This window comes from Branchiostoma floridae, chromosome 5 (assembly GCF_000003815.2).
Source record: "Branchiostoma floridae strain S238N-H82 chromosome 5, Bfl_VNyyK, whole genome shotgun sequence".
Taxonomy (NCBI): Eukaryota; Metazoa; Chordata; class Leptocardii; order Amphioxiformes; family Branchiostomatidae; genus Branchiostoma; species Branchiostoma floridae.
Genome location: NC_049983.1, coordinates 13546327 through 13567045, shown reverse-complemented (window position 1 = coordinate 13567045; position 20719 = coordinate 13546327). Strand labels below are relative to the sequence as shown.

Genomic DNA, 20719 nt, shown 5'->3' with positions numbered 1-20719 from the left:
AGCCTTCGAGGTGAATTGTGAAAAAGAAACTTCTCAGGAGCAAGAAAGAAGTACGGCTTGGCAATTAACCTACCAGGAGCAACTCAAGGTATTGAACTTAACCGCCCAATAGCTAGTGTAAAAGCGACTTAGTAAAGACTTCATTTACATTCAACATTATTGCATAAGCGTACATTTATCTTACAGACATGGCGTGTTTGGCTTCTCGACATTCATCATTCAAGAGACAGAATGGAACGTTATTTCATAGCAGATACCTTTATAGATCATAAAATAGACACGTGGGGGAAATGCAGAAACAGAAGTAACGTTACATGTACATTGACATACAGAAAAGTGACATTGATAACACAAAATCATTTTATATTTCATTTTTCATCTTCACTTCATTTACAAAATGGAGCACATCAACTGCCAATATGATATGCTGAAAGTACAAGTAGAAATCTGCAATGATATAGCTACCTATCATTGTTAACAGTTATATCATATATCATTTCCAAGCCAAAGTTTCTAATTCTGATACATCAACCTTCAGATGTAAACTAGTGATTCAATGAAATGACTATCATCACTGGATACAAACAAGAAACACTGAGACCCAGATAACAAACCGTACTGTTATGTTGCTTATTCTTGTACATCCCATAGGGAAAAATGCCTATGCCTTAAGTCCAGAAGTAGAAAGGCTGACTAAAAACACATAAAAAACAAGCCAGAGCCAAAGAGGCAATGATACTCTAGTGAACTAGGTCAGTATGGACATTTGATAAGTTCTTGGTCCTAACAGGCCTTGATAAAATGCAGAGTAAAAAATGAAGCTAAACAATCCAAGGTAATTGAAGACACTGGCTTGAGTGCAGATTATTTGTATAAGCTACATGAGAAAGCGCAGCAGGAAAATAAATAAATTCAAGAGGTTTGTGCTCTAATTCTTCATTTTTATCAAAAGGTAGGAAATATGGTTAACTAATTGACATACTACTATAAAGTTTATGTTACCATTAATCATGTCACAGCCAACATTTGTATACAAGAAATTTGCTTCAACATGTGTAAAGCATAATTGTTAAGAAATGCTATGTATTTCCCCAGGTTGTCCACTCTCTTCAATCCAACATTTCTAAATTACCAGAGTGTATATGACACAAAGCCCTGACATACATATTACTTTTATGTACCATCATTATGTAAGTAGCTAACCAAGATTTACAGGGGCATATTTTATCTCATATATCGACATCATTCCTATTCTCAAAAGAAATGTGAAGAAATGCACATTTTAAAAACTTTTGTAACAGCTACATTAATGTCATCTTACAGTTATCATTGAATACACAAATATCTCCAACCTCTCTTGTACTATACCTATCGGATATACTACATTGTAGTATCACCATCAGTCTTAATGTCTCTGTACTGGTATCAAATAATTGAAATTGACCATTTCTGAAGATAGTGGCAAAAAGGACCAACTACATGTATGTGAATGACATCAAAATAGTGACCAAGAGTACATTGTTCATTTATTTTTGCAATACCATTTATTTTGCAATCAGCTTTCTAAAACAACATACAAAACTTTATTTTTGCAATACCATTTATTTTTGCAATCAGCTTAAATGAGTAGACCACACTACGTAACTATGTCATTTTTTCTCTACCAAAGTTTACCTTTTGTCTGTCTTCTTCTGGGCATTAACAATTCCGATTTATTAATCAATATAGTGTATATATACACATGTATATAATTGGTACAAACATAGTGAGTACATTCTTCACACAAACCCCTACTAGATTATTACAAGCTGGAAGACTTGCCTGTAGCTTACCACACAAATAAAAAGTGTTTTGTTATTTGCACTTACATATAGCCCTATCAGATGTTTCACACACTAGAAACATAATGTGCAGTGAGACTGTATCATTCTACTTACTGTAGACATTGATTGTACTAGATTCAAACGTACCAGATTTAAATGGGGCTTTGTAGATAAAACATGTAAATAATTCCATAAAGTTAATTTAAGGATAATTTAGTAAGTAGCAAAATACAGTACAGAAATAAGAGTCTTGTTCTTGTTCAGGCTACATCATACATTTTGACATTGTGAGTTTTGTAATGGCTCCCTGAGAAGTTGAGAACTACTGAGAATCAACAAGTGGTTTTACTTGAATATAACACTGCTACATATTTGATAAACAATGAAGGTTGTATGAGAAACAATGAGTTTGTGTTACTACTGAGCTGTTATAGTATCAGAAAAGTCCCCAAGTGGAATGTATGTCATGTGGTACTGTTTATACCAGGATAAAGAGTTACAAGTGTACAAGGCAGTCAGTAGCTGTCATACTAGAGAACCACAAATACAGGCAGCATTTAAACTAAAAAATACACCTGCACTAGAGTATACAAAGTACAAAAGTTAAAAATATATTGAAACCAAATTAGCTGTACATGTAGTAGCTTCTATGAGTAGGCGATGGTGTGTTGGAAAGACACAGACAAGCCTTTGAAATTTTGACCTGAACAACAGTCTCCCCTTCATCTGACTGTCCTGTCATACATGTTTTTCAGGATGGTCATGCTTTCTGCATATCGACCCTGGTTCAACCCTGATGTCTCCTTCCACCTAGGAAAATCAACAGTCATGTTTGTTACACATGAAGCAATATAATAATCATCCAACACATCAATCTGTACACATGCAGTAACACAAGACTTACATTACACAACATTCATGACAGAACAGGAAACATTCAAGGGTCAGCAGTTAATACTTTGGAACAAACTTACTTTTGTCTGACTTTTTTCCACCTCTGCAAATGATTGCTCAGCAAAGTTTCTTGTATCGGTGCTTGGTCTTGATCCTACAAAGAAAAGATTTGGAATAACTCTATTATATGTATTGCCACTGGAAGACACTGTGACCCTGATCTGTTATTTCAGTTACACATTTTTAAAAACTCTATAGATATCTAACAACCAAGAAGAAAGGAACAACCACAGCAGAAAATCACTACCATAACCAGAGATTATTTGGAAAGTACAGCCCTATGACAAGGCAATGATGAAGAAGATCTTCACGCTTTTTTTACTTCCTTTGGTCAACAATAAAATAACAAACAGATGCTGATGGAAAAACGGCATAATTACAGCATGGATGTTGAGTTCTTCATCAGGCTGTGGTACTGGTGAAGGCACTCTCCTATCCTGCACCTCCCCATCTGTAGTGGTTTCTTCCTGCCCGGGTGCAGGGGCAGGGAGGCTGAAGTATTCCTTGGGCTTGTCAGGATCCTCCCCTCCTAAAAACATATAAGAAGGCAGCTTAAACCTTGCATGACTTTTCCCACATAGTCTATAGCTCAAAACAACAGAACTGCTCGCTTCAGCTATCACACGCCCAAAGAATTGTAGAGGGAAATGCTGAAAAAATGAGAGGAAAACCGAAAAGAGGAAAGCTCTGTACACCTTGTTGTAGTGGAGAGAATGGGACAAACTACAGGAAACATACCTCACTGCTGGTGCCTGGTGTGGGCTCTGCTGGTAGAGGCTGAGGTGAGGAGTCGGGCTCTACCTTGACACGTCTGTGGGGCTGGTTCTGCATCCATGCCCGACAGATGGGATAGAGAGGGGTGCTCTCCTCAAACTGGGCCAGGTCCACACTGCGATCAAACAGCTTCATAATGTATGTATCTGTGGAGGAAACAGTGTATGAAATAACTGGCTCTGAATAACAAATCTATTGCATTTCAAAATCATCATGCCAGTACTCTTACATGTGGGTTATTATGGTCTACTCTCAAGTGTCTTCTGCACATCTTACTGTGTTTTTTTGGAACCAAACCACAAAATGGTACATTGTACCCTCATGAACACATCCTTACGTTGTGGGAAGTGTGCTGAGTCACTGTTCAGGTCTGAAGATAAATCCTTCTTTCTCCTCTTTCTGGATGACTTCCCACCACCACTGAAATAAGTAGGAGGCATTCAGTGATTAATACATACTTATTTATAAGCAAACTTTGTGGAGGTAAGAGATTTGATCTTCTTCTTGGAAATAGGGAAAAAGTTACAAAAGACCAAAAACAAAATCATCTTTATACATTCATACCTTTTCCAATGGACTTCAACCAGGAGTTGTAGGACAGTAAGTACCACCTAAGAAAATATCTGTAGATACCAAAGTCAGAACACAGCATCAAAAGAAAAACAACTCACCCTCCTCTTTTGCCTGAGCTTCCAGCTGATGGGGATACCTCTCTGCAGAGGATAAGAAATGGAAACATTATAAAATCATTAATGTAATGTTACCACATTTGATGTCATAATATCATACAGCATCTATTCATCATATTCAGATGGCAGCTGTCACATGGATCACATCAATGTGGACAAGCTGTAAATTTTACAAGTGTACAGGTATATGTATGAGTAAGAGGACACATTTTGCCAGACTTACTTGTTTTCTCCTGAAGACTCGTCCTTGTCTCCATCATCCCCAGCTCTGTGGAAAGTGCATGTTTATTTGAGGAATGACACTGGTACCCTATTTGTACACACTTGTACACAAACAGAAAATAGTCTATATTTAACGCATCAGCTTGTTAATTTTATAATACAGACCTCTAGAAAACTAGCCATATTTTCTCCTGCAAATCATGTTGTTAAGATGCTACAAGCAGCCTTAATTACTTCTAGTAATATGTCTTTCTTCTCAATGTTGTCTATATTCAAATCCAATCAAATCCACATTCAAGCCCAAAGTCCAATACCCCAGTCCTTGATACCTGAAATCTTAATCTTCTTAACAGATCATACTTAATGTTCAGAATGTAATTCCATATTGCTTACTTATCTTAAAAACAAAACTACTCGTATAACCAGTATACCTATTAAAAAAAATCAGTTCCTACCATTACCATACTTTGTTTCTAAGTGCCCCAAAACCTACCCATCCTCTCTCTGTTCCACCATGTGCTGTAGGATACCATCCAGCCGACTGCGCGCAGCAGTCACCTCCATGGCTGAAAGAAAACATATGCAAATAAATATCATACTTATAAATTAGCCTGAGTACCTTGGTCCATAGTGACCGCTGGCTCAGCACTTTCCCTTGCTAACCACGGAAAGTAAGTGAAAGTACTAAGCCAGCAGTTAGTAAGGATGATGGTACTCAGGCTACTTATAAATTGCCATTAGCTCCAAAACCATTCATGATAAACTGCCTTACGTGGGACCAGGGTGGTTTGCCTTTGAGTTTGCAGTGAAGTAATCATCGCAAAAAACAAGAACATAAAACCAACAAGCACATTTCTGCATCATTTCATTTGACTTCCATCGCTCCATCGCATCGCGCTTTTATTACGCACCACCACCGGCCACACTACCGTCACCTCCCTGGCCGGGATACCCCGTAGTGGGTTTTGGCCAGTAGCAATATAGATAGATAGATAGATCTGACAGGTGCAGTCAAATAATTTCTATAAACTATCATAATTATGGAAGCAACTTCTAATTCTAATTAAATTCTACCATATTTTTTTCACAAAATTATTGTTGCAGTATGTATGCTGAGAACGTTATAAAAGATATTTTATCACCACAATCTGCTATGTGATCGACACCTTTGTACAGGGTTAGTTAGCACAAGCTGCTTGTTATCATAAGACAAACACAAGTTATTTTTGTCTAAAGATATAAGTAGTAGCATGATATTTTTCTTTTTTCCCAACACTTTGTTTGGTACACAAGTCCAGATCACTGGAATCCGCACTTGTTTAACGTATTGTCACATCAACAATCCGATTATCAGCAGTGGAATTTTGTTTTTCCTTACCTGGCTTCTCGATTTTCACCTTGGCGGCCATGCCACCACTACCCCTCCCACACCACTCCACAGGGGACCAACACACAAGTCACCAACTCAAATTTTCCGCCAACGTAGGAGTTGAAATCCGACCAACAAAACTCCCCTCCTTCCAAACAAATAGATATCCAGGCAAAACCTTCCGCGAAGGGGCGTCAGTCTGGTGGAAAAATTATGAACGGATTTGTTTTGAGCCAGGAATTTGTAGGATATTTTCGGTGCGCTCTCACCTCGCCTCTTCCTACTTCGAAAGAGACGCCATTAGAGTACCAAGATCCCGGATGTAAAGCTGCTCTCTGATTGGTTCCAATGTGAAATCTCGCACAACTCACGCCCACAAAGTTTGCGAGAAAACACGAGACTTCGACCAAAACAATCGTCATGATCATGGCGGCTGCAGATGACAGAAAGAGGTGTGTACTTCACAACTTGTTTTCTTGTGATTCCTGGCTTAGCCTTCAATCATCATTACCTTATACAGCGTATATAAGTTGAATAGAAACTCAACATACATTTGTACATGTCTTTGTGACTTGACTTACTTGCAATTTTGCCAAATTTGCCAAACTCTGCAGAAGAAGGAAGTTGCTACGTGTGATGGCATGATGTCATCTTACCTGTTTGATGTTTAAGTGATGATGGTGAATCATCATTATAATTTAAGTGTGATGAATAATGCTATTTTCTCGGTAAATTTGGTGAGGATGTCACCTATAGTATTGTTACTTTGCACTTTATTTCTCCCACAAATGGCACAATTAAAGACAAGATCCCAATCCTCAGAAAACAGAAGCGAAAAATGTTAAAACATCATCCATACACTAGACTTTGAACTTTGATGGCAACAGAGAAAAAAACAATCACCTAATGGCCTGGTGATTTGTAGATCTGTATCTGAATATTGACAGATCCAACTGTATCTTTGTCAGTTTGTTTGTTTTAGTTTGATTCATAATTTGGTGACTTTATTTCCTCCATGAAAAATGTTGTTTTTAGTGTGTCTGTCTGTTTGTGTGCCTGTCTGCCTGTGTATGTGTTTGTCTTTACAGATATTTCTGGTTAGCATAACATTAGAATCTCTGGATGGATTGTAATGACATTTGGTATATGAGTAGGAGTTGGAAAGATGAAAGTCAAGGTCAAGTTTGGCCCTCCTGGCATGTGACCTTGGTACTGCAGAAGAATTTCCAGTTTTTGGACCTTTTGTCTTATAGACATGCTATGGTCTTGTTTATTTTCTTTATAATCAGCATTAAGATTATATTGTACATTTGTATATGGCATAATGACAATATCAAACATGTTCAAATATATCTTCTAAAGCTGCTTAACTGTCTGACCACTTTTCCCACAGTACCAGACTACATGAAGATATCCCCCAGTCCAAGTGGCCCATCGTCTACAGCTCTGACTACAATATTGGTTTCCTGGGTTTGGAAAAGCTGCATCCCTTCGACTCTGGTAAATGGGGTAAAGTCTTCAGGTATCTGAAAGGTAATTCAACACTGTATTATGATAGCAAGGAGGTTGAAAAAAATTCTTTTTCAACCTCCTTGATGATAGTAAACAAACTAATAGTCCTTGGGTCAGGATCCCAAATTACATATCGGCACGACCTGGGTCCTGGGCAGTACCAACCTATCCTCTGGCCCAATGGACTAACAGTGACCAGACCACCATTTGGATTCAAGAATTATCAAGAAGTGCACATCAAAAAGTATTTAAAGGTGTAACTGTAAATGAACCATGCACAGATATGGCAATGGAGAATTTCATTTAAGTTAAGCATTACATCATCATTTATTTGACCAAGCTAGACAAGGTCTTTAAGCAAATGAAATTATTGCTATATTATAATACACATTGGTATTATTGCAGAGAGCGGCTTACTGAAGGATGATGATGTAGTGACTCCTGTAGAGGCCACTGAGGAAGACCTGCTGATGGTACATAGCAGTGGGTACCTTAACAGCCTCAAGGTGAGTGTGTTAGGGACCGTACGGCGTTTAGTGAGGGGGGAGGGCCGGTCGCCAGAGGGTCGGGTCAAAAAATTTTTGCATGGCCCTCCCCCCAGGTAAATTTTTTTTTGCTAGGCCCTCCCCCCAAGACAAAATATTTTTGCTTGGCCCTCCCCCCTCCTATCAACTTTGAAAAAAAATATTCAAGACGCCGATAAAACACTGCGCTCCCGCATTTGGAAATGTGCTTTGCGTCATACTTTTTTTATGATTTTCATCGAGAAGCAGATCTCTCACCCCTAGTAAAAAAAGGAAAACAGAATGGCTCAAAATATCTGCTTAATAGAGGGATAAATATCTCCTTCATAGAGGCATAAATATTTGCTTTATAGAAGCTATTTCATTGTTTTGATATTAAAACAACACCTAAAAGCATTTGTACCTGGATTTCTAGTAGATTTGCGCCACGAAGCGGCGCGCGCCCCGCTCCCTAAATTTACGTATTGCAAGCTCGCGGGCCTGAGCGGCTTGACGGAAACTATTTTCAATTTACATATTTTGGACTTTTTCTTGGTTCTGTGGTGGTAATAACTTACGGTAAATCGGGGAAAAAAATGAAAACCAAAACGACAGCACGATTAGACTTCCAAAACTGTAGTGGGGAGGGGGGCGCCGACGCGTGACGCTGATTCCCACGGCGGGGTAAGACCGGTCGCCTCTCTCTAGCCGCCGGCGGGCGTGAGACCGCAGATTAGCAGGAGGTCTTTTAGAAATGCCACGCTTTTTGGGCCACGATTTCCTGCATTGCTTTTTTATGGGAAAATTTGCTGGTTAGATGACATTTTTATAAAAAAAAATACGAGGGTTTCAAGTTTTTGAGAACGACGTTCCGAACACCATGTTCGGCGCCAAAGGCACGAAGAATCGCAAGGTAGGTCCGGGAGAATTTTGAAATCTTGACCCTCTTAAAAGCTATTTCCTTCAGTTTGAGGAGATATTTTGCTGACAAACAAAGCTAACTTTAATAGCATTTCAATTTAGAAATACAAAATTAAATCCCCCCAAACACATTATCACGATGTCGGTCATCAAAGGCGCGAGGCCGGTCACGTCAAAAGGGATCCAGAGAAATTTGCAAATATTTACCCTCGAGCTCTGAAACGCCATTTCTTACATTTTGTGGGCAATAAGACAGGGGTAAATTTTGCTGGCAGACTAATCTAGAGTTTAATAACATTTCTGTACGTGAAGAAGGTTTTCGAGGGCGTCATGCATAAGCCCCGCCCCCTCCCTTTCGCATTTTCACTGTATCCCGAGCGCCAACCTCGGGCGATCCCTTGCAGAGGTCCAGAAAAATTTTGAAATCTTGACCCTCTGAAACGCCGTTTCTTGGATTTTAAGGGACATATTTTGCTGGCAGACCAAGATATTTTTTTTTGCTTGGCCCTCCCCCCAAGTAAAAAAAAAATTGCTAGGCCCTCCCCCTGGCAAAATATTTTTTTGCTTGGCCCTCCCCCCCCTGGCGACCGGCCCTCCCCCCTCGCTAAATGCCGTACGGTCCCTTATAGCCATAGACAAAAATAGTATAATGGTACCATGGGTTAAAAAGTGAACATCCTAGTATACATTTATCAATATATGTGTATCAAAAAAGGTAAGTCAATTCATAAGTTGACATTTTCATTTTTTTTTCAATGATATGTACAGTAAATTACACAAAAAGTTATGAGACTCCATATCCTTGTGTTGCTTTGATACTGTGAAAAAACTGTTAAAACTTATGTTAAGCCTTTTTAATACTATTACTGTGTATGTTTATGACATAGATGTATTCAGGGAGTAACATTGTAAGTTGGAATTCTTCTTCCTCTTCAGTGGAGTATGGTTGTGGCTGGCATCACAGAAGTGCCCCCTGTTGCTTTGCTGCCAAACTTCATTGTGCAAAGAAAGCTGCTGAAACCACTGAGATTGCAGACAGGGGGAACAGTTATGGTATGTGTGCTACTGGAGAAAACTCTAACAAAACATCATTTCCTGTTTCTAAAGATCATCCAACATTTTTCATGTAGGACAGCATGTGGGAAGAGCCACATACTGTTTTAAAGTTACTGTTACAGTAGTGCTACATATACCAGGTAAGCATAAGAGCAAGAGCATACAAAAGCGCAATAAAGCTCTGTTTTAAGAAGTCATGACACATGATGTCACTGTTGTAGTGGTTAAAGCCAGGATTGTTCCAACTTTTATTTTTAACGCAGGCAGGAAAGCTAGCTACGGAAAGAGGCTGGGCTTTGAACATTGGTAAGTAAAACTTACAGCAGTTGCAAAAACTGGGAAAAACGCTCAGAACTAAAGCGCCATTACAAGGCATTTTTCCACCTGTTCATTTCCTTGTATCATTGAAAGCAATGTAGTCTCTTTATGTGCAACATCACATGATTAACTGTGACTTTGTAGGGTCATGGTATGATATCACTTTTATTTCCAGGTGGTGGGTTCCATCATTGTTCTGCAGAGAGGGGAGGGGGGTTCTGTGCATATGCAGACATCACACTCTCTATCAAGGTGAGAGGATGCTATTTTCAATAAGTGTGCATAATGTACACTATCACATATTCAGTCGAATAAACTGATATTCATCTTTGGTGTGGAACAATAGCTTGGATACCTTTCATTTATTTGTCCCAATATGAATGGCTGTCTTTCTAATAATGATTGTTTGTATAATCTCTTTTGTCAAGAACAGTTTCTGTTTGAGAGAATGGAAGGCATCTCCAAGGCCATGATTGTAGATCTAGATGCCCATCAGGTAGGTCTGTGAAGTAAAACTTAACTTATGGTTGAAAAGTTCAAATTCATTTATCGATGTGTGCAGAGAGGGAAACATAAAGGAGTATTGTGAGTGATTGGGGACACATTATGCACTAATGTATAAGGAAATGTTTCATTTCTATTTACAAACAGGGACACATAAAAAGCTAGTATGTGTTTGGGGAAACATTAAGAAGTACTAGTTTGTCAATGGGGAAGATTTGTAGGTGGGAATCCTGGTAGTAAGTGCGAGTAATTGTTGAAGTAAGTTAGTAAAAATTACAAAGGGATGAACTGACAACACATAAACCTAAGAATGTATATTTGAAAACATGGCATATTTTTATTACCCATCAGTAGTTTTATCATTGCCCAAGGACCAAAGTAAAATGTTCCGTGGCTTGTTCTTTTATCTGTATATATATGTTTGTCTCTGATCTATGAATGCATTAGGATGGTCTTCCATTTCATTGATCTAAAACATGAAGTTTAAAAGTTATGAATGCCTTCTACAAACTCCAACTAGGATCTGTACTGGCAGAATTGGTAATTCTACCAGATCACAATCTTTACCCTGACATATATACTAACTTCAATGTCTTTCTCTTCATCAAAGGGTAACGGCCATGAAAGGGACTTCATCAATGACAGCAGAGTTTACATCATGGATGTATACAATAGGTACATCTATCCACATGACAGCTATGCAAAAGGTAGGTTGCCAAGATTACTTAAGATTCCTGGAAGAAATGCAGTGTTTTCAGAAATAAGTACTTACAGGAAGATTTGAGTAAGTGTTACATGGATGCCTTCAATGTGTTTCAGGTGCAATCAGACGGAAGGTAGAGTTACAGGCCTACACTGAAGATGATCGCTACCTCAGTCTTGTTAGGAAGTAAGTCACACTCACTCAAGTCACACATGTACATATTAATGTCATAATCTTGTAAGGAGGTACATGATTTTGATCTTATATGGTCACAGTGTGCCTAAATATGCCAACAAACTACATGTCAACAAACTAGACCTGAAAGAAAGTTCTTTAGTGTATGTAAGTGTTGAAAATTCTTTTATTCCTTTTGGCTATTAAGAGCATTTTTGTTCAGGTTTGAGATTGCTTTGATAGACCCTTTTATGATATTATCTATGAACTTCTCTAGTATCGGTTGACATGTGACAGTGTGAAATGTTTGTTATTACAGAAACCTTGAGAAAGCCCTGGAAGAGTTTAACCCAGACATCATAGTGTACAATGCAGGTACTGATGTCCTAGAGGGTGATCCACTGGGAGCCCTGTCTATATCACCTGAGGTATTTACTAGCTTTCAGTCTATGTACTCAACATGTTGTTAACTTGCACAAGTTGATGGCGTCTTAAATTTTTATTGAACCAGCATTGGCATTATGAGAAGTTAAACTGCAAGTACAGTCTTTATGCAGGTGTAGTCTGTTGTGTATGTACTCAAAAGTATGTCTTTTATTGTCTTTTTTTGCAGGGTATTGTTCAGAGAGATCAGTTGGTATTTGAGCTTGCTAGGGGAAAGGGCAGACCCAGGCAAATCCCTATCCTCATGGTTACCTCGGGTAAGTATATTTGTACGTGTTTAAGTCACAAGGACATGTAACGGGCATGATTCCTTCCTTGTTTTCTACTAGGGGTTTGAAAACATAGAGCCAGTAATTGGAAGGACTACAAAAATGAGGATTTTACATGTTTATAGCAGTGGTATGGGATCTTGTATCTGGATTGCTTTAAACAACTACAGATAGATGTGCAAAGGTTACACAAACTACTGCTTTTCATTCATTTTCCAATACTTATTTGTCCTACTTCCATCTACAGGTGGGTACCAGAAGAGAACAGCCCAGATCATCGCAGATTCCATCAAGAACTTGATAGCAAAAGGTCTGATCTCACACCAAGCTGCAGCAGTCGAGACAGAGATCTGAGAGTTTGATCTCACAGTTTTTATGAAGATCTACCTGATGATCATGCATGTAAACACTATGTTCTGATGAGACAAGTGTCAAACTGTTTCAATATGCAAAATTTGAATTAAATGTGATTTTTGAAACCTGTTCATGTAAGCTTGTATTTTGTATGTAAGGTCTTGACAGCTTTTTGTCTTTTTAAAATGACAAACCCACTATAGAATTTACTAAAGGAAAGTGATGTTTTCAGATTTGATATGTATGTGGTAATAGAGGAAGTACATTTGTATGTTTTATGTACAAAGGCCCCATTCATGATGCAAAAAATGAAACGGTTCTATCGGTTAGGCCAGCTGAAACAGATAAGTTTTGTCATCAACGGATCTGAAGCGATAGGAAACGGTTTTTTCGGTACCTCCTCGCAAGGTAGTATTGAAACAGTTTCTTCCTTATCCGGAATTGCGGATTTGCATCATGAATGCAAAAGCGGTGCGATCCGTTTTAGTTACTTCTACATCTGGGCATGTGCGTTCATATTTGGTGGCGCCACGGAGGAAAAGTACAATTTTTAATCTGTTATTCGGGTGTTTCGGCCACATTTTCAATCGTAAAACTCGTTTTTATTATCAGGCCGCCTCTTGGTCGACTGAGGAGCCAGCAGTCCTGATATCGCAAGAGGAATGTGTCAGGAGATCCAGTGGAAATGTCATAGCATTGCATATATCAGGACCACAATGTTTTCCAAGGTCATAACAGAACCCAGCTTCGAATTCAGTAAGACATTGGTTCAATTTCGATCAAAGACCAATAATCTGACACAGAAGTACAAGTTTGGGCAAGATCACAACAACCTCAGAGGTCGCATTAGGCAATACCCTGCCTTTTCAGGGAACTGAAACTGTTTGCAAGTTTGCATCGTGAACTTAAAATGCAAACTGTTTCCTGTCGTTTGCTGTCGGATTTCCAGGCCTAACCGATAGAACCATTTAATTTTTTGCATCATGAACGGGGCCAAAATGTACACATCTCTGCCACTGGTGCAAGCTGACCCTTAAGGCCCTTTTCTCAGCCTTGCAATGGGTTGGGTTTGAGAGGCAGCTGTAAATATGCAATATTGTAATGATTCATGCTGCAGTGTACCAGTACATACCACATGCTCTTGTATTTTCCCTGGCTAATAAGCTTGATGATGATGATGATGAATAAGCTTTCAATATACTTCGGTCTGCTTGGTGGTGTATATTGTTTGAAATTACCTTACCTCAGAGTAAAGTAAAGTATCTGTGATACATGATATGAATAGTACACATAAGACGGATAAGTGCTACTAATATTCCGCATTATGAGCTTTACAACATATGACCTGTATGCATGACCTGTATGTCTTTTTTATGATGGTCATTGTATTGTTACCAAAAATAATTTCATCAGGTTGGTGCTTTCTCTTTGTCACTTAAATGGTGCAGGTACTTGGCCTTTTCCCTATTTTTTTTTTGTAGCAAATTTGTATTGGTCATGCAACAAACAGGAAAGTGGCTGTTGGACAAGACAATCAAAATAAGAATTTTAGTATTGTTTACATGTATTGGCTACTGTTGAGTGGAAGTGTGACAGCATTCTACATGTAGCACTCAATCCATAGAGCTGGATCCATTCCTTGATTTTGCCTTCTTTCTGTCCTCCATGACTGTTATAAGGGGGTTTCTTTTATTTTTTTTATCTAAAGAAAATCAACATTTCCTCAAGGTTTGTATCATTTAAGTTGATCAATGTAAGATTTTACTTGGCATTCAACTGCTTCTGTTACCATTACTGAATTCAAGCATTATTAGCTTATGCATTATATTTTCCTTACTATTCCAGCATTATCCAATGAATTGGTAGTCTTTGACATGTAGAGTCCATTCCAAGACACCATGCGGATGTTTGGTGCCATTGTTTAGAATTGATTATAAAGTTTTGTAATTATATGTCTAGGACATTTGATACTTCAGAAATATTTTTAACACTGTTTCAACTTTATAAATATTTCCCTGGTCCTGTAAAACTTTGGAAATATTCATGCTGTGGAATTGGATACTTCTAATGGTTTCTAAATAATGATAACAGCATTCTACCATTATTTACCATTTTCTACCATTTTTTGTAAATGGTTCGGTGGGCTGGGAAGATAGCAATTCACACATCCTTGCAAAGTATGGTTGGGTGCCATGCAACAATGGCCCACCACAAAGGATCCACCGGTGCCCAGCAGTGAAACCTAAAAATATACAGATGCAACAATAGGGCTTACTTTTATGGGGGCAATAAACTAATTTAACCATTTGGCCAGGTTTACCATTTTTTGTAAATGTGAAATAATCACAGAGAGGTTTCACAATTATTCTAAATAAAGATATTTTTGTACAGTTACTTTCAAAATGTTTCTAAAATATTCAAAGAAAATCAAATAAATGAGTATTTTCTTAGTCAATTTTTTGAAAATAATTTGATTATTGTGGCTCAGATATTCTTTTATTCAAAATAATTCAGACTAATTATAAATATCACCTAAAAACCCTCATGGTGTCTTGGAATGGACTCTAGCACCAGGCTTTATACTCAAATTATAGTGTAAAATGACTGAAATGGACTGAATGGAATAGTATTGTGTTTTATTTATGGTTATAAGAAATATATTTTTAAGTTGATTTGAATTAATATGCAAAGGGCTTCACTGTATAAAGATGTAGTCAATGTGCTTGAATGTTAAAATTCTATAGTGGAAAAAAATGCATTCTTGTTGGATACGCTCAGATTACTTATGCAATTTCAACTTTATGGTGCATGTCACATTATGACCGTTTCATATCCAACATATGGCATGTCTGTGACCAAGTCAACGTTACTGTGTTGTAGATGGTTTAACTGACATTCCAGATTCAGTTTAATGGGCTGTATGAAATTGTTTTTCTCAGACACTCTGTAGGTGTTTATCTATGACTGCATACAATAAGGTACTGCGTTAGCATCAAATGTTTCTGATCTGCAGTAGATATATTCCTGTAACATGTTGCCAAAGGACATGCGTTTGTCCAATAAACCTACCTTTACTTCCAAAAGTGGCCTGAAACGTTATTATCATCTACTCAACACTGAGAATCAAAGGTTTGCAGTAGTTAGATCTTACATGTAACGTTAGTTGTACAAAATCCCTCTTTGTTCTGGATAATCACTGTGAGAGTCCAGTGAGGGTTAACGGTTCAAAATGCTCAAGGTCTCTACACCTACCTACTGAAACACTGCCCAAGAGACAAATCTTGAGTAGAATCGTCAACAAAGTGGTCGTCAAAGTATCATATCGGTGCATTATCGTCTTGTACTTTTTGTTTAGCTTCTGACAGTCTGTTCCGCCATACCAGCCTTCGGCCATGTGCTAGTATCTCGCACGAACTTTTTAGCGAATGCCCAACAAAACGCCCACTCTGGAGAAGTCCCCACCGGGTCGGTCCGCCCGTTGCACGCAACCCGACCAAGCGCCTGGATTTTCTTTACCACACCTGTCAGGAAAAAGCAACAGTAAGTATATGATAATCCCCAATGCAATCAAAAGGAAAGATGACAACAACAGCACAAACTTTCGCCAGGCAGCACCATGGCCAACAAACGTTTATTTTACACACCGGCGCCTTTGTGATAACTTGACACAACAGTAACGTCATAACTTATATGAGAACAGCAACTACCTGCAAGTAGCGTCAATGCGATGTTACTCATTCTTTAGAATTACCGGCCCTTAAAGTAAGCTTACACTTGATAAAGCAAAAGGACGTTATTATAATAAGCCCTTGATAAACCATATGAAAATTCAACCATTTTCAATGCCAAACAGAGGGTTCTCCAAATACTAGTAACAAGGATACCAAGGTATCTATCCGGTGTAGTAGTAAAGAACTACTTACTACATTCTCCTACAGCAGAGTACCGTCAGTCATTTATTCCTGACTGTACTCTGCTTTCCTTCCCTTTTGCCGGCGGTATTACCCGCCCTACTTATTACATATTAATGAGCTTGCCCTTATATGGGCAGTCAGCCGTTGGGGATCGGGCGTTGGCATGGTGAGCAAACAAAGTCATGGTAATACGTAACATGATTGGCTGATAGCTTCCCAGCGGCCTTTGCGAGACAGCTTCCGACAAAATGAAGCCCAAGGAAGGCCTGTTCTCTGATTGGTTGACAGCTTGTTTGTGGCGACAATCATAATACCCGTAGGTAGGGCCTGGGACAGCAGGGCCCCATAAGGTAGTGCCGTTGGGGACCGGGCGTTAGGAGGATGACTTACTATTGAATCCGTAGTTCAGCTTGGTGTGTTACGCCGAACGGCGGTTATACCGGCTATATAGATACAGATACAGATAGCTTAAAAGAGGAACGGGCGCGCGTCCAGATCTGATGGAACACAGAACACAAACTTCACTGACCTTACATGTTGCCAGTAAGAAAATCGCAACTGTTTGAATGCAAGCTTTCGTCAATTTGAGGAGTAAGCGCTACTAGGATAACTTGGCTCAGCTTTAACAGTCACTATAATAGCTAGGCTCAAGTTGAAAGTCTTCTAGTGGGTAGCGAAGCTACTACTTCCACTTGATGGATGCTAGTTACGAATCGGCTAAAACGAATTTAAAAAGGTCGAGAAATCATGATTCCAGTCATGTCTTGTCATACATGTATTAGTATCCTTTCGATTCAAACGCAGCCCGTTTTCCTCCGACCAAGGAGGATAACCTCCTTGCTCCGACAAATATACCAAACTTTCCCTTTAGCGGCTTTTAGTTCCGAAGTGTCCTTGGAAAATGTACGGTGCGTAATAATTTATATTGAATGTGGATAACGCAAGCGCTTAATGCAATGATGTATTTATTGGAATTTGTAGCAAAAGCCGTCACAAACCAAAATTTACCGCCAAACATTCCCACAATGCCGTAGGCAACTCTATCGGTGCACCTTCGCGTGATTCATCCAAACAGGCGACGCTTCCGGATTTCACTTCTCAACGGTCTTGTCTTTGAATTACTAACCGGTAAAATGATGTAACAGTTCCCTTTCTTTACTCAGTTTTGGCGGGAATTACCATCCTGACGTGATTTCCAATGATGGCAATTCATTTCCTTGCTTGCCGTTTAACAACACTGGACTTCGCTGAATAACATTCCCGCATTGAAATGAAAAATGAGAAGTGCACTCAAGCAACAATCAGCAACAATAGAGCGCGCAGGAAAAAAGAAATCACTCAAAACCCATCTATCTTTTCCAGCAAGGGAAGAAGGAAGCGCAAAAATTCACCCGTTTTGCCCCTGGAAAATATCGATTGTCTTCAGTCAGTGACAGCAGCGAGCTTCTGCCTTCTGGGATGAGGTCAAGGATGCAAATACTTTGTCGCAAATAATTAACGAGTGTAACATTTGATAGCATGTCTAAGGACTAAGGATGAGCAAAAGGTTTTTGAAACTTTCTTTTCTATTCAATTCACAGGGATAATACTCGCCCAGGATGTATGCTTCAGGGCTGTGCTGCGATTTCGTTTGTTGCTCAGAGAGTCAGAGATCATAGATCGAGAACGGGGCCGGAAGTAGAAAACTGGCTTCCGCAAATCAATTACACATGCAGAGAATGCATATACTGTAGGGGCCGTATCATTTTTGAATCCCAAATTTAGTCACCGCTGTTCATTTCTATAAAGATATAATGGTAGCTTTATTAATTATATCGTTTGAAATAGATTTTTGTAATATCAGGGTGAAGACCACTTGTATTATTTGCTTAGTATGTTGCTTTTGTAAGAATGTAAACAAATGCCACTCTCCCTGACCGAATGGTTTCGCCCAGCTTCAACGAAAGGCCATTTTGAGGACCGCAATCGCAGTCGAACAATGGTGGTTTGGTTAGGGAAATTCTCCGGTATCTTGTCTCCTTCAGCCTAACGGACTGCCATGCCCGGCGCGGGAATACCTCCAGCTTGATCGGACCACGATGTACACGCAGAGCAGGTCATCTCCCGACGGCCGGAGTCCCGGCAGTTCGGGGCACCAGTCGCGGCCAGGTAATTCCCACACTGCGCCCCGGCCCCAGGCCCAGCACCGCTCCCCCTCCCTCGGTAGAAAGAACTCAGCATCCAGCATGTCGATGGAGAACATCCAGTCCCTGAACGCTGTCTACAACACAGGTATGTCCTCGTACATAGATCCTATCAGCAGTCCGACTCACGTTCCACGATCAGGCCGCTCGTCTCCGCTACGTAGTCCTGCCGCTTCCGGGCACTCCCGGTCAGGCTCCTTCGGGGGCTCCCCTCTCCCAGCCCGCGGGTCCAGTCCCAACCTCCCCGCCAGCTCCAGTGCAGACACGGTGACCGCGAACATGGCTTCACAGCTGCCGCACAGCCATGAGCTGAGGCAGGTCCGGGACAATGTGATGGTCGATCTGCAATCCCAGACCAAGGAAATGCAGCGGGAGAACTCAGCCTTAAGGAAGGAGATAGAGATCAAGGAGGGGAAGCTGCAGTCTTCCATGAACTCGATCAAGACGTTCTGGAGCCCAGAGCTGAAGAAGGAGCGAGCCATCCGGAAGGAGGAGGCCAGCAGACTTGCACTTCTCAAGGAGCAACTCAGGGTCACGTCCGAGGAGAACCAGGTATGTACTTGAGACGTACACAGCAGGTGTAAATTCTGCCTAAGGGGTGCACACTTCACACCTAGGGTCTGATAAGATCAAGGTGAAAGTGGTGTGTGATTTTCACATTGACCATCTGTTTCTGTCACACAAAAGATTCAATATCGTATTCAGATGATTTACGCTTCATTCTGTAGTCCCCTCAGCACCTATCTAAGAAAGAGCCAATTTTTATTTATTTGAAGAGTGGTCATTCTGATGTCCAAGATGGCAGCTGATGGAGGTTGATTGAACCCATCATTTCAGTATCATAGGGCAATGAGGATGTCCAGGTGGACCTGAGGTTGTAGGAGCTTTGGGGTTGTAGGAGCTTTGGGACACCAAACTGAGATGTCAAATTAACATGTAGCTGTTGATCATCAGTTCTGCATCACTTGAAGGCAGAAGCACACACAGAAGATTTATTGACACGACAACAAAAAGTACAGTGACTTTCATGCAGTCAACAACTAAGTGCACAATATGAATCCTCAAATGAAATGAAATCTTTATTGTCATGGTTCCCCAAGAGAACTGTACTGGTAATCTGTGTCCCAAGCTCAGTGCTCTGACCTCCCCATACCCCCTCTCCTGGACTTTGGACCAGCAGATCTGAAACAGGGAGGGCATTTGGCCCACCCACAATTTGGAGGCCTTTTTTTATCCAGCTATGAATATGATGTGGAAAATAACAAAAATTACGATATCAATATTAGATATGTAGAACTTTATTGCTCGACATTTGTACATGGTACCAAGTATGGCAACGACTGTAAATAAGTGTCAAAAGGATGCTGTGACACACCCACCATCTAGAAGATTGGACACCAGATATCCAATACTGAGTTTCTTATTTCTGAACTGGTTGAACCACCCAACTGTGACCCAAGTGAATACTGTATCAGGGCAAAACTGTTATTGCTCATACATCATGCAGGAGTTTTGTAATAAGGAGTTTGTGGTCCTCCAGGATGTTAGGATAAACAATTAGCTGTCAATATGCCATCTCTTGAGATGTTATTACCTAGCAGGCTACAGGAATATGTCAGTTTGAAACACCCACTGACTATATTGTGCCAAGGAGAGCTGTCCTGCTAAGGACTAGTGTAGTTATCACAAGGTAGGAATGTTCTGATTGTAGAGAGAAGGCTGATGGAGCAGAACTGAAGTGTTTATGGTGTGATGTTGCAAGATTGCAAACATGGCCACCACAGGGATCAAAGGTCAATGGGACATTGTCACACTTGACTCTGTCAATTATAAAAGGAAATATCAAATTAAGAAAGTGGGTAAATTTTTTTCTAACAACTGCCATTCTTAGGATTCTAGTAAGTTTGTTAGTTTGTTGTAATTTGGTTGAGCCGCATTTCTTTCGAATTGTGCGGCTCAACTGCACTTTTCAATTTGTTGAGACAAAATTGCCACTGTAAAACTTGACCTTTGTTACAGCATCAAACTCAAAC

General features: G+C 39.8%; 3 protein-coding genes across 22 annotated transcripts in view; 2 read left to right on the top strand and 1 right to left on the bottom strand.

Moving 5' to 3' along the window:
- Positions 1-353: 353 nt before the first annotated feature.
- LOC118415684 (protein lin-37 homolog) lies at positions 354-6010 on the bottom strand. Its single transcript, XM_035820420.1, has 9 exons — positions 5841-6010; positions 4956-5028; positions 4464-4508; positions 4223-4264; positions 3889-3971; positions 3516-3697; positions 3158-3306; positions 2798-2871; positions 354-2633 (listed from the first exon to the last, which is right to left on the bottom strand). Exons 1-8 carry the CDS (start codon positions 5869-5871, stop codon positions 2835-2837), a joined length of 642 nt encoding a protein of 213 aa, XP_035676313.1. The 5' UTR covers positions 5872-6010; the 3' UTR covers positions 354-2633; positions 2798-2834.
- A 135-nt stretch (positions 6011-6145) lies between these two features.
- Positions 6146-12803, top strand: LOC118415683 (histone deacetylase 11-like). 3 transcript variants are annotated; one of them, XM_035820417.1, is made up of 12 exons: positions 6146-6283; positions 7225-7364; positions 7749-7849; positions 9704-9820; positions 10087-10129; positions 10317-10393; positions 10575-10637; positions 11256-11352; positions 11465-11534; positions 11842-11950; positions 12136-12223; positions 12483-12803. In XM_035820417.1, exons 1-12 carry the CDS (start codon positions 6252-6254, stop codon positions 12587-12589), a joined length of 1044 nt encoding a protein of 347 aa, XP_035676310.1. In that variant the 5' UTR covers positions 6146-6251; the 3' UTR covers positions 12590-12803. The 3 variants fall into 3 exon arrangements, with proteins under 3 accessions (XP_035676310.1, XP_035676312.1, XP_035676311.1); XM_035820418.1 differs by lacking the exon at positions 6146-6283 and adding an exon at positions 6723-6745; XM_035820419.1 differs by lacking the exon at positions 10575-10637.
- A 5617-nt stretch (positions 12804-18420) lies between these two features.
- The window catches only part of LOC118415840 (ELKS/Rab6-interacting/CAST family member 1-like), a 69071-nt gene continuing 66772 nt past the window's right edge, over positions 18421-20719 (top strand). For 10 of the 18 annotated variants that reach the window (XM_035820680.1, XM_035820678.1, XM_035820682.1 and 7 more), the window contains exon 1: positions 18422-19238. In XM_035820680.1, the coding sequence (XP_035676573.1) occupies positions 18582-19238 (657 nt within the window). In that variant the 5' untranslated portion in view covers positions 18422-18581. Of the gene's footprint in view, positions 19239-20719 lie in introns of all 18 variants that reach the window. The other 8 variants (XM_035820684.1, XM_035820679.1, XM_035820677.1 and 5 more) reach the window with 3 other exon arrangements.